At 39.2% G+C, this 14,431-nt stretch overlaps 1 protein-coding gene across 1 annotated transcript in view; it reads right to left on the reverse strand.

Moving 5' to 3' along the window:
• Positions 1-3,946: 3,946 nt before the first annotated feature.
• Positions 3,947-14,431, reverse strand: part of sema6ba (sema domain, transmembrane domain (TM), and cytoplasmic domain, (semaphorin) 6Ba) — a 196,094-nt gene continuing 185,609 nt past the window's right edge. Inside the window, exon 17 of the mRNA XM_065276814.2 lies at positions 3,947-10,613. Within this exon, the coding sequence (XP_065132886.1) occupies positions 9,694-10,613 (920 nt within the window). The 3' untranslated portion in view covers positions 3,947-9,693. The remainder of the gene's footprint in view (positions 10,614-14,431) is intronic.

Raw genomic sequence — 14,431 nt, forward strand, 5'->3', positions numbered from 1 at the left:
TGTCATTAATGACCCTTATGTCGTTCTAAACTCGGAAGACCTCCGTTCATCTTCGGAACACAGTTTAAGATGTTTTAACTTTAGATTTAGTCTGAGAGCTTTCTGTTTCCTCCATTGAAAATCAATGTACGGTTTCCATGTCCAGAAAGGTAATAAAAACATCATCAAAGTAGTCCATGTGACATCAGTGGGTCAATGATATTGTGGTGAAGCATCGAAAATACAGTTTGGTCCAAAAATAGCAAGAATTACGACTTTATTCAGCATTGTCTTCTCTTCCGGCTCGAGCGCGAAGTCACGTGACTGTAGTGACGCGGCTGCCCTGTTCCTCAGACATGTTTGCTTAGTTTTATTTATTTTTTTTCAAACTTATAGTGTGCGTCTCCCCAGACTGTAAATGAAGCTCGGGCGCACAAAACAAAAGAAAGATAAAAGAAGCTGGGGCGGAACAGTCAGCCGCATCGTATGTCAGCCGCGTCACTGACTTTATGGGGCGCCGCAGTCGGATGACGTCAAAGTACCGCGAGAGCGCTTCAAGAAATCTTACGGAGTAGTTTAATTTCGTCTCGCTCTCGCGGTACTTTGACGTCTTGCAGCGCAGCATGAAGTCAAACTCATAAGTTACACAGAGACCCTATTTTAAATACAAAATTTGAAGGCGGGTTCATGTGTTTAACGGAACGAAAATACCGTTAAACATCTGATATACCTTACATGAAGGCGGGTTCATGTGTAAAACGAAACGCAAATACCGTTAAACATCTGATATACCTTACATGTTACGATGTAAATAGTCCTCAGAATGTATATTATATTGTATTACCAGACGTTCATGCGAAATCTGATGTAAACAATAGACTATATATCTATATTTCATGGATTATACGCATTTGATGACAAAAATCATTGGATGATTCACACATCTGAAACAGACTGATTCGACTTGTGATCCCCACAAAGGTAAAAGTCCTGTTTATTTTTGCATGTTGTTCATTCGGACTTCTGTAATAAAATACTACATATGATGCTTAGAACATCTGTACCTCAAAACGGCTTTACATGGGGTATGGCTTAGCTAAATGAGATGTAAATGAGCCCTATTGTCTCTCCAGCCAGGGAAAAGGGAAAGTGTTAACTTTTTTTCTTTCTCAAATTTCTCAGCATTCTCTTTCTTGAATGTGTTACATTCAAATGGCCACAACTTCTCCAAATCTTATCAGATTTCCATGTGTTACACATCGTTAGAAAGCTTAGAAACTGCACTTTCAGAATCTATGAATAACTCAAAATGCCCCAGATCCGACTTGTGTCCCTACTTTCCGTGACTGGTCACATATATTATCACTCTCTTTCCGTTAATAGGATGTACAGCCACACAACATTGCATTTGCAACTCTGGAGGCTCGGCTGCGTGATATCAGCGTATTGTACCTACCCTTTCCGTAAAAAAACGTAATTTGTTTTATAACTTGTAATTTTGTTAACTCATTGTAATTTTGTTAAAAAACTTGTAATTTTGTTCGCTCTTTTTAAATTTGTTTAAACACTTGTAAATTTGTTAAAAAACTTGTAAATTTATTCACTCATTGTAAATTTGTTAAAAAACTTGTAATTTTGTTTGCTCAGTGTAAATTTGTTTAAATGCTTGTAAATTTGTTTAAAAACTTGTAAATTCATTCACTCATTGTAAATTTGTTTAAAAACTTGTAATTTTGATCACTCTTTGTACATTTGTTTAAACCCTTGTAAATGTGTCAAAAAAATTGTAAATGTGTTAAAAAATTGTAAACTTGTTTTTAGTCTTGTAAATAAGTAATTTACCATTGTAATTATTTTTGCCCTTCCAAGCCACGGTACTTAACAGTAAACTCTGTTGTTGACGATATAGATTATTGGCCAATATATCAGTGCATCTCTATTTCAAACTTGTTTACATTTCTTTGTTTTGCTGAATATAAAGAAATACATTCGTAATCAAGCAGGAAACAATACTGCCCTCCAAAGCCTAAGTGCAGTATCTACGCAAACACTGAAACTGAGAAAAATGGCTTTAAAGTTTTTACACTAGCCAGCCAAACATGTTGTAGGTAGATTAGTGGTAATGCATTCATGTAATGCCTTGTTAGGAAGAAATTTTTTATAGATAAAAACCATGACCACCGATGTGACCTTTGACTCCCAAAATGCAGATACTGCACTCTGCCTTTGAAAGACCTTACACAACTAAAACACTATTGCAATAGCAAAGTGCAGTATCTACGAACTAAATGTGTTCATTCAACTTTTTCTCATGCTTCTTAATACATTTTGATTGTTTTTAATAACTGTAATAGTTTTATTTATGTTTGTGAATGCTAAAAGTGCTCATTTTACCACAAAGAGAGTATTTAACTCACTTTATTAATTATTATTTATTAAAAAAATTACATTAGACGAGGTTTACTTTAAAACAGTAGTTACAAATTAACATAATTTAAAAATAGAAGAACATGTTTGTCCCAAAGACATTATTGTTTCAAATGTACTATAAGTGGTAACTAACAGTATGTACATTTTAGTTAATTTTCATCTCAAAGTAGCACAGTTATGTAAACTTAGATATTTTTAAGATTAGCTTAAGAAGTTCTAAACTAAATTTTTTAATATTAAGTAGCCTACAAAATTAGTTCGTGGAGGAAGAGCACTTATTATGGAAGTGTACTTTTTCACATAGTGTGCTTTCTGCTTGCCCCCTGCTGCGCTCGTCAGGTTGACTGTCTGGCTCCGCTATCTTTGCCTAACAATAAAACTTTACCAGACTCTTATCAAACTTTTGAAGGAGTAACCCCTGTCAATACAATTTGATTAGCTGCCTAAAAAGTGGAGAGATGTTCGAATCAACAAACACCAATGCGCTTGAATCGGATTATATCATTATTGTCAGAGGATATTGCCTTCAATGGACGAGCACAGGTAGGTCAAAACTTGCTAGCAGCTGGCTAGTCAATGTTAACTACTTATAAAGCTGTAATTTGCCTTAGCATGAGTTATTATTTAGCTATCTTCCTTACCAGTATTTGTTTATTTGCGTTTTAACGCGAGTTCAACCATCATTTGGCCGCGGGATTGTGCCATGGTTTGTTGTTTCTGTGTGTTACGATCGGGGGAAACCGCAGTATCTGCGGTATCAAAGCCGGGGAAACAAAGCCAGAACGCAGTAACATCACTTACTGCGGTTTGCCTTGGTATTAGCATGGATTTTGTAGTTACTGCAATTTTGACACCCTCATTTCTCTGAAACGGGACAAAATTGAACCAGGAGACTTTGTCACAAGACAGAACAGCTGTCATAAAGCTCATTTCAAGCCTTAACTCAATTTCGACCAAGTGTGTAGTTACTGCGCTTTCGCTTTGGACGGCAGAATAGCACCATTGACGTCAATAGTAGGAAATAAAATACTGTGGAAGTCAAGGGTGCTCCAGAACACTTTGGTTACAATTATCTATTCCTTTAAAGGTGCAGTGTGTAAAGTTTAGCAGCATCTAGTGGTGAGGTTGCGAATTGCTTTTGAAACACATAGAGAAGCTACAGTAGCCGCCACTGGAAAAACATGTCATCGACGAAGACAATTTAGGAAAAAAAGTAGAAAGTGGCGGCACAAAATGGAGACTTCCATGTAAGGGGACCCTCTGTGTATGTAGATAAAACGGCTCATTCTAAGGAAATAAAAGCATAACGGTTCATTATAAAAAGGTCTTTATACACCCCTGATAATATAGTTTTGTATATTTTTTGCATTTCAGTCAAGAGATTCTTCTAAAAATTACACACAGCATCTTTAACTACTGGTCTGCTAAACACAGGAGTCGTCTTTTTTATAATCATATTTAAACAAATTTAATCAATGTAATTCCTCATCATTTGTTACATCATGGCTTTAATACAGGTCAAACACAGAGACAGAGCTCAAACAATCTATCATGTTTATTAGAATGATAAAATATTCATGTCGACTGACGTCTGAAAATAAGTGTGTGCTCCAGTATTGTCGTGTGTCTTGTACATTTGCGATACCAGGTGTTTAGTTGTGTACCTCTATACATGTGTGATTATTTAAAAACCAACCCACAAACAAAGAAACGATTTTCACTGTATACGTCCCTCAATTTTCTATACACAGGGACATTACATCATCGCCGGTGGTGGGGTTAAACTCAGTGTTTCAGCTATGTACAGAGCAGCTGAGTAAAGGTCCGTCAGAGTATTTAGTCCAATTTCAAGAGATCAAAAATCCTTCTTCGTTCCGCAGAGTCTGTGAAAACCCATAAACGTGATCATTTGTGGAAATGCAAAAATTCATCTGGCCTTCATTGCTGTACAATATTGTGCTCCATGCAACGCGGCCAAAGATAAAGACCTCTCTGTTGTAACAGCAAGTGCTTATGGGTAAAGATTGTTGGATTATATTCACAACACATTCAACACTTTCCTTTGACAACAATAGAGCAGAATTAACAATTAAGACACTGCGTGAAAATCACTGTCAATCAATGCCAATGAGAATACAGAAAAAACGACAGAAATGTTGTGAGGTGCAAAGCAATGGAAATTTAAAATGACTTTAATTCACAAAGAGAGATTTCCTGCTAACATAATGGAAACTTTGGGCACTGAAATCTTTAGGATCTGTGAACGATTGTGTCTTTTAATTGAAGGCAGTTTGTGTGGTGTTTCTTCAGGCCCGAAAGAAAAATGATGCAGAATGAATGCATGACAATGCAAGTGAATAATAAAAATAGTGTCTATTGACTAAGGTCATGGGCTTCGAAGAATCTTAAAAAATATCACCCTACACTATTTAATATTTTGGTCTCTTAGTAAAATATTAACAAACTTCATTTACTGTTATTTGGCAAATAAATACAGCACTGTGCAAACGTCCTAGGCCTATGGAGGCGTTTTAGTGCCACTTAAAAAAAAGAAAATTACGAGAATAAAGTTGAAACGTTTAAAAAATAAAGTCATAATTATCAAAAGAAAGTAAAAACATTCGAAGAATAAAGTCAAAATATTTTGAGAACAAACTCGTAATATATTTTAAGTGTTACAAAAATAGCAGGAAACAACGTTGTTGAAGCTTCTGTTAGACATGGATGTGGATGATTTAATTAAATCCTTTGGGATTCAGCAATAAATAAATCCTCGATCTTTTAGCACATCAACGTGAAGTTATAGTAAAAATCCGCTGCAGCAATTCTCATAATTTTGACTTTATTATAATTTTTTTTTACTTTATTCTCAAAGGTTTTGACTTTATTATAAAAATGTTTTGACTTTATTCTCAAAATGTTTTGACTTTATTCTCAAAATTTTAATTATTTTTATTTTTTCTAGGTGGAACTAAAATACTGTCGTATAGGCAGCCATTATATTCCACCATTATATATTGTGCCCATATATAATTATTTCTCACTCTCTTTATTAAAATACAACCTGAAAATACAGGAAATGTATTTAAAAAACTGAATAAAATTATTAGCTAAAGTGTGAAGTATTTTATGTGATCTCAAAAAATTAAATGGCAGAAACCTGCAGGACCTCTAACTGTGGGTTCACACCAGATGCAAGTTCAACGATGTGCGTGAGTAGATTACATACAAAGTTAATGCAAAGATAAGATCAGAAGCGTACTTGCATGGGGTGATGCAATTGACGCGATATGGTTGGCGCGTTTGCCACGAAAAAACGCGGCTTCGCTCAAGTTAAAAATATTCAACTCGAGCGAAAAATTCCCATGACACGAAGTTAAATCCTGCGAGTAATCTAGAGCGAGTAACGCGATGACCCACGTTTGGTGTGTACGTAGCATAACTGTGGGTTTACACCAGATGCGAGTTCAAGGATTTGCGCAAGTAGATTACATACAAAGTCAATGCAAAGATGCGATCAGAAGCGTCCTTGCATGGGGCGATGTGAATGACGCGTTTGCCGCAAAAACACGCGCTATTCGCCTCAACCGCGTCTTCGCCCAAGTTGAAAATATTCAACTCGAGCGAAAAATTTGCATGACACGAAGTAAAATCCCACAAGTAATCTAGAGCAAGTAACGCGATGACCTGTGTTTGGTGTGTACGTAGCATTATGGGGTGTACACACAAACATGAGTAGTTTTAGATTACATACAAAGTCAAAGCAAAGACTCAAACAGACGCGAACCCTCGCGGGGCAATGCGAACAACGAGAATTGGGTGGGCGATTGAGCATGAAAACACGCAATATTTATATTGCCTCAAACACGTCTTCGCATGACAAAAAATTCAATCCAGCGAATAATCTAGAGCGAGGAATAATTAAATATAAATGAAATGAAATCCTAATTTTTATTCAATGACTTGATTCTCCTCAAAAAAAGTTCAAAATGTGCTTTGCACCATAGAGATAAATACTGAATTTTACCTGAACTATGCATTATATTATTTTGAAAATTTCTGCACATATTTCCTGTTTTTTCCTTTTGTATCTTAATAAAAAGAGCGAAAAATAAATATGGATGGACATTGAAACTTGCAAAAAAATAAAAATAAAATGGTGGTGGCCTAAAAGACTTTTCCACAATATTGTACACTACACACATATGGCACAATTCATTTAAGGTTGCTTAGCATGACATGATGATGCATGTTTTTCTTTCTCCACATATGGAGTTCACATTAGCATCTATTGGCATTTCTTACTTCCTAAATCTGATGACTTGCCCTTGAGCTACAGGCAAACGGCTATATACTTGCATTTCCTGTCTCGTGGAATCAAATCCTGTGTTCTGGATCAGATTTCCTGCGTGGTGTGTCTGCATTGCTGAAGAGGAGATGTAAATACATAAACACACACTCATCAGAACACACATGGGCAGGACTCTCCTTTCATCTGGATTTATGAGCTAATCATTGTTCAACCAACCGTTGCGCACAACTGCAAGCGTGAGTGTTTGTCGAGTGCGCGATCTCTGGATTGAAGCCTATGGTTAAGTGATGCGTGTCGCATTTAAAGCACATTCAAGCATGTGCTTTTAATAAACAACATGTTACAGGTGCACCGTTATTAAGTGCATTCCTGTGTACTCGAGTGTGTGTGTGTGGCCAGCCATCTAATCAGACATCTGCTTTCAATGTCTTACAGACTGATACTATTAACCATTTAATAACAGATCTATGTGGAGATGGGCGGGACATGATCCATCCATATAGATGCAGTATTAGGCCCCATTTCAACACATTGATGATGTTAAACTTTGAAATAAACAGAGGATATTTTTACACAAGGAGGATACACTTGTACCACAATGGGTTTTATGGGATTTAACCAAATCACATCAAATAAAAATGTATGGAAATGGAATATATATATATATATATGAAGAGCAAAATGATTGGTTACAGACACACACAACCAATGACAGGTGCTCATCCGCTGAACCAAGTCACATGACTTCATTGTCTTTCAGTTCTCTCATCCGCATCTCTTTCTCATTTTCTTTCTCTCATGTAGAGTCCAGATACAGAATAGTCAAACATATTTAGCATCTTCAAATAGGAAAGAATGGCACGGAAGAGTTTAGGAATCCCTACATCAAACACGAAATCAACAATTTGCGCAATTAGATTACATACAAGTCAATGCAAAGATGCGAATAGACGCAAACTCAAACAGGGGCGGCGTGATTTCCGCGCAAACACACACTATTCGCATCAAACGCATCTTCGTGCAAATTGAAAATATTCAACTCAAGTGAAAAATTTGCAAGACACGAAGTAGTGATTTAGTACTCGAGTCTGGTCTCGGACTTGAGACTGATTTTTGTTTTCTTGGACTCGTCTCGGACTTGTTCCTTTACAGACTCTGTCTTGACCCGGCCTCGGACCACAGTGGGAAGAGAAGGACTTGTAATTTCATATGATAAGGAGAAAACACGTCAAGAAGCGGCGCCACATTTTTGGACCCCAGGGAGTTAAGACGTTAAGACTGATTATTAACTGGGGTGATATTAAATCACGAATATGAAAACTGACATGTTTTTATGGTCTTGGTCTCGACTCCTAAAGACTTGGTCTCGACTCAGTCATGCTTCCTCAAAGACTCTGTCTTGACTCGGACTCGGCGGTCTCGTCCCCATCACTAACACGAAGTTAAAACCAGCGAGTAATCTAGAGATTCCTCGCAGGATTTAACTTTGTGTCATGTGAATTTTTCATTTTTCACAAAAGGCGCATTTTTGTGGCAATCGCTCCACACAGTTTACGTCACCCCGTGAAAATTTGTGTCAATTCGCGTCTTTGCATTGACTTTGTATGTAATCTACTCGCGCATATTGTTGAATTAGCGTTTGGTGTGTATGACTCATTAGGAGTTGATCTCTTTCTTTCTGTTACCCTCATTGTGTCTTTCTGTGAAACATCTACAAATGTGCTCCATCCCGTAGGCTATCGTGTAGTGTAAAAAATTCACTGTACAAAAAAGGAAGAAATAAAACAAACAGGCAAAAAAGATTTAGATTCCAGCATGTTTGTAAGTTCTCAGAGCTCCTTATTTCTCTGATAAAACACAGAGCTACACAGCAATTCATGTGGCTGAGACCATGAAATGTCTGATCAATAACCCCCCCCCCCTCTCTCTCTCTCTGTCTCTCTCTTGTCATTCATTTTAATGTATTTGGGGCTGAGGTAATACTGCAGTAAAGTCCTCAGTGCATGAGACAGAGAGAAGAATAGGGGCAAATGGACAGTAGCTACATCATACATTAGTGTTTGTATCAGGGTTGAAATGTGTGCGTTTTGCTATTTATAACATAACTTGCCAAATAATTTTGCTATCTCATTCAACTAAATTGCGTTATTTAGAAAGTATATATTTGAGGGGCAACAGCAGATCCTCAGAGGGTGTTATTTAGATTTTTCTTGGATTACGGGAAAGCATCTGACCTAGCAAAATCCATCAAACAGCATCTTTCAAGCGGAAAACGTGACCGTGCCGCTTTCCTCCTTCTTTCCGACAGTCATTTTGAAAAGTTGAAGTATTTCAACTGGCTGCCACGCCTGGAAAAAAGAGCATGTTGCACTGAGTGCGTGTCGCAACCGTGTCACTCTCTATTTGAGCGTGCTTGCCACGCATCTACATTCGAAATAAAAGTATTTGCTCGAACAAAAAAAGCTAAATGTGAACCGCCCGTTACAACGTCAAGATACAGCAGTGCCGACATAAGAATCGGCAACGGTCTTCTGTTCACTGTATGCGTGAATCAACAATCCTGCAAATCCGAATCTGTGCAAATAAATAAATCTGCTGAAAGTGACATCTCAGGTCTGATAAATACACAATAACGTTCGGTCAACTGCAATCGTAGTCAGACAGCTTATCTCTGAATGCAGCGTGCCTACATAGAGCTGTGAGAGAAAGAGAGAGGGTCTCTTTGCTCTTCTCTTTGTCAGCAAGGTCCGTTTAGTCCGTCCTTATGCAATGTGACTTATATAGCGGCAGCTCTGGACAAATGAGCTCAGATAAAAACAGGATGACAAGCAGGTGAAGAAAGAAAGTGAGAAGAGAGAGACAAAGAGCCGCTGTGATTGGCCTGCCCTGCATCAGCTCTGCGGTCGACATGTGAATTTAGCTTTTCACATTTCTTCAATTCCTTCAATTCTCACGACCTCCCTTCTCTTCATTCACTGGCCGGTGGGCGTCCGATCGCTGCCTCCCTTACCGAGCAAATGGTTGAAATCTGCCAGGTCGATAAACCCCCGTGACCCGTGCATCACAGAGCGCGTCAGCCCCGCAGGATGCTGCGAAGTCGGGGTGTAATGGTGGTGGCCCGTTGGTGGCAAACCATGACTGCTGAAGATGTATCCTTCGTGGGTCCAACGAAGAGGCTCGCCGCTGTACTCAACCTGGGTGCTGGGGGCTGATACCACCCTCCGTCGGTCGGGGGAGTCCTGAGGAGTCATGGGGTAGTTGTATTCGCCCGCTGACTTGCGAAGGAGAGTGCCCGGGCGAATGCCTTGATCACGGTATTTGGAGATGGAAACGTAGCGTTGACGGTCAATGCCGGTCTCGATGGCCTCCTCGTGTCGTCGCCCGGTGCCCTGTAGGAGCTTAGAGCTGAGGTAGAGGGTGGAGGGGGGTGGCGGGCACTGGGTGCCCACCGAACTCAAGAAGGTCTGACTTTGATCCCAGCTGGATCCGGAGTCAGAGAGGCGTAACCCGCGTTTCTGCTGCAAGGGCGTCTGCTCAGGCGTGGGCAGTAGACCCGGATCCAGGTCGCCCGCTTTAACCCAACCGTTGGGCATGACGAAGAGAGTCTCGCCTTGCGACCGCGGACGGTCTGTGGTGCTGTGCCGCGATACACTCATCACAGAGCCGCTCCTGTTTTGTCCTATCATGCAACGCTCCTTCTCACTCTTCCGCTGACTGCTAGAGGACGGTGTGTTGCTGTGCGAACGATGACGGTGTTTCTGTCCCATGATCCAGCACACGGCCAGGCCTGAGAGCGCTGCCCCGGTGGAGAAGGCGGATACTGCGGCGATAACCAACAGGTTCAAAGTAACAAGGCTTTCAGGTTCATCCATGAAACTCTCACGTAAAAGTCCTGCAGAGAAAAGAACAGAGAATATCTTTTACTAAAATGAACAAAACAAACCAAAGTGGGAATTCACAATAAAGGAATTTTACCCATAATGTTGATTTTGTGCATGTGTTATGCCAACACTATGTATTATACGTGGTGTCTAATTCATACGACCACATTCATACATTTTTGTATAATTTGCCTTGACCCCTGTGGGTTTCGTTATTGTTTTTTAATGATAATCATATGTTTTTGCATAATTAACTTCATATGAATTTATAGGAATTAGCCAACACGTAAAATATGTACGAATTCCCGTGAGATGAGGCTGATTATGCTGGAACTTTATTCATTAAAGGTATGCAAATACAGTAATGTTGCTAACACGGCCACAAAATTACTGTTGATTGCAATTTGCATAAGTCTATTCCCCAGTTTGCAGGTGGGCTCTGGCTGTGTAGGATGCATCAGTCAACCAGATATGAGAAACTTTACTGAGACTGTACAGCATCGCCCCACATCTGTGAGTCAGACACCTGATTGAGTTCTTTAAAATTCTGAAAGTGTGCCCAACTACACCACACACAACTTTTAACATCTGTTTAAATTGAAACTCCATTTAAAGTCAGTTTCCCTCGGGCAGTAAGAGTTTAATGTTAATTGTACAATTGTATATAGCACACAGTGTGAAAAGTAGTGCAGTACATACAGCAAATTTCAATTTTCACTTAAAACGGCACATATTTGTGTGATGTTTTATTTATTGGTTTCTCATTTTTTTCAGTTTTTTTGCCATTGTCGCTTGGGTTTGGGTTAGAACTTCTTTTTGTAACATAAAATGACATCCAAACCCAAATCCCAATTCTAACCCCAACTCCAAGCGTCCATGGTTTAAAAATAGACAAAACATATAGAAACCTATATATTAAATGACATCCTAAAGCAATTCCTAAATCTAACCCTAAACCCAAGCGACAACGGTTAAAAAAATGTAAACCAATACATAAAACGACATGAAAAGCTGTGCCGTATAAATGAAAAGGAGGGACTGGGGTATAATATGCACACCAAATTTGAAGAGCAAAATACACGAAGAGCTCAAATGCAAAACCCTCTAAGTGCGTCTAACATGTTTTATTGTAAACTAGCATTTTTTCATCAGGCTCTTATATTTAGGTTTCACAAATATCACTTTATTCATTTCATTGGTATATAACAAATTTGACTGTCTTTCGCTGCAAAACCCTCTAAGTGCATGCTTTTTAGTTGAGAATACAAATAGAAAATACAAGGAGGATACATACATAGAAAAAACTATCATATAAATCTATTGACACAATTATGCTCCGCAGGGCCAAGATTTTAAAACCGAAAGGCTGAAAGCATCAGGAGAGTTCATCTTGACTTACTGTATGAAATAATGAAGAATTGAAATATCGAGTTTCTGTACATTTTATCTCTGACAATCGATGACATAAGAGATGAGCCTTTCCTTATTAATCAGAAAGTGAGAGTGCATACGGACGGCGGTGCTCTAACAAAATGATGTAACATGACCTCAGTAACCCTGAACCTGTAGTTGACCGCAAGCAACCTGTGCTATTCATGTTTATATTAAGAGACTTGGATGAGACGACTAGAAACTATAAACAAGACAAGTTTAAAGTCTTAAAGAATGCCTCAATTGGTGGAGTTGATGACTCATGCTTTTTCCATGCGAGATGTCCTTGGTTTTAACCTCTATCACCTCAATGTTCCTCTCACTCTTTCTTTCTCTTCTACCTCAGCAACTCTCCACTAGTGATGGTTTATGTGTGGGCTGTTAGCAGTTTCACAAATGTCAGAATCTGAGTCTCTCTCAGTATTTGAGCTGGTAAATGTCTTGACAGCTGGTCAAACTTCAACTTGTTTGGTGAGTCACTCACTTACTCAGTTTGTATTGTGTTTAAATCAGTAAAAAATCAGGCAAATATACACCCTATCTTATCTCATTTGTTTGAAGTGTGTGGTGTGTTAAGAGTGACTGGATCTGCTTGGAACCACAATCTCAAATCGTAGATTTTCAACATGATAAAAGTCGAAAGCATAACAACTGCAGTTATGGCACAACAGTCACAGTCTGTTCAAGTGAGATGGACATTAGAGATGTAATAAGAAATTCAGTTAGTATTATTGCAATTTCTTTATGTCTGTCGTTCAGCATGTTTGTTTACTGTGAAGTCACGTTTGACCATGAAAGATTTTCCGAGATTTTCCTTGGTCTAATGCTACGAACACACCAAATGCGGGGCATTGCGTTACTCGATCTAGATTACTCACGTGATTTAACTTCGTGTCATGTGAATTTTTCGCTCAAGTTGTATATTTGAATTGTTTTCACGGCAAACGCGCCACCCATATCGTGTCATTTTCATCGCCCCACATGAGGACGCATCTGATCGCATCTTTGCATTGACTTTGTATGTAATCTACTCTCGCAAATTGTTGAACTCGCGTCTGGTGTCGCGTCAGCTACAGTTAAGCTGTTTGCATATTGCAAGCGACTACCAACATCGGAGTGACGCAATCTCATTCATTTCAATAGAAGATTGCCAAATTTTCGGCAACAAGAGTGACCGTTGGCAACAGGAAGTGGGTGTGTCCAGCTACGCGACAAATTTCAGAACAGTTCAACTTTATGCAAATGATGAGGGACTTTCAGGAGCGATAACCAATGAGCGTGAAGCAGTGAAGTTGATGGCATCCATCTTTGTCATTTACTGAGGCTACGTTTACATGGAAACGATCTGAAAAGAAAACGAAAAAGTTTATATGAGCGTATTGAGGAGGAAATCTGCGTGCATACGGTGACGCAAAAATATTTGATATTCGATGTAGTATGCACTCCTGGCGGCTAGGTGGCAATGTGAAGCACTGACACACAACACCACCAAGTCCGCGCGCCTGCGTACAACCCTCTTCCTTGTTCTCCCAGGTCTCGTCCAAAGCCATCTGGTTTGCCTCCGATGAATTGACGCATCAACAATGTGATAGAGGTAAGTTATGCGCCTTCTCTGATCAGTAATACTATCTGTGAATATTTCGTACAACTGCTGGAAAGACTCTTGTATATTTATCAGAGCTGCTATGGCAACTTGAAGGCCCGACGAATGGAAATAATCCGACATGTTTTTTGTTATTTTACTGAACTGCCGTATGCCTGTGACGTAAACGCGTCCACGACGAGAGCCACCGTAAGCAGACTTTTGCGTTTTTACTCTTTAGACGGGAACGTGAGGGTAAATCGTTTTTTAGATTTACACTCTGGAAGGTGGTTTAAATTTTCTGCGTTTTTAATCCCCAAAAACGCTGTCACCGTGTAAACGAAAGGCACATCCGATAAAATCTTTTTACGTTTTCACCCCCGAGCGTTCTCGTGTAAACAGGCCCTAAGAGGACGGTTTGTTGTTTTTAGTTGTTACTAAAACCAGAATAAGGAATGCCTCCTAATGACCTCATTTAAAGAGACTACCCACACACAGCGATGAAAAACGAACATTTATAAGTGACTTAAACTGCAGTTCATCTACTGGCTGTTAAGTCTGGCTTCAAAAGGGAGTCAATAGACCCCCATGTTAAAATGCTCAACTTTACAGCAGAAAATGTGTTTACAGCCTGGTACAAAACGTGTTTTTGGGCTACATAGCAAATTTGGCCCTTCATGAGAACTGTGAGGGGGTGAATTCATCCATTTGAATTATATTTAGCCTTAAAGGTCTGCATAATTAAGGGCGTGGCCACTTGAGTGACGGGTGAACTGCCATTGCTGTCACTACGGAGGAGGTAGGTGGGCGTGGTTT

The sequence above is a fragment of the Paramisgurnus dabryanus genome, chromosome 6, assembly GCF_030506205.2.
Source record: "Paramisgurnus dabryanus chromosome 6, PD_genome_1.1, whole genome shotgun sequence".
NCBI lineage: Eukaryota > Metazoa > Chordata > Actinopteri > Cypriniformes > Cobitidae > Paramisgurnus > Paramisgurnus dabryanus.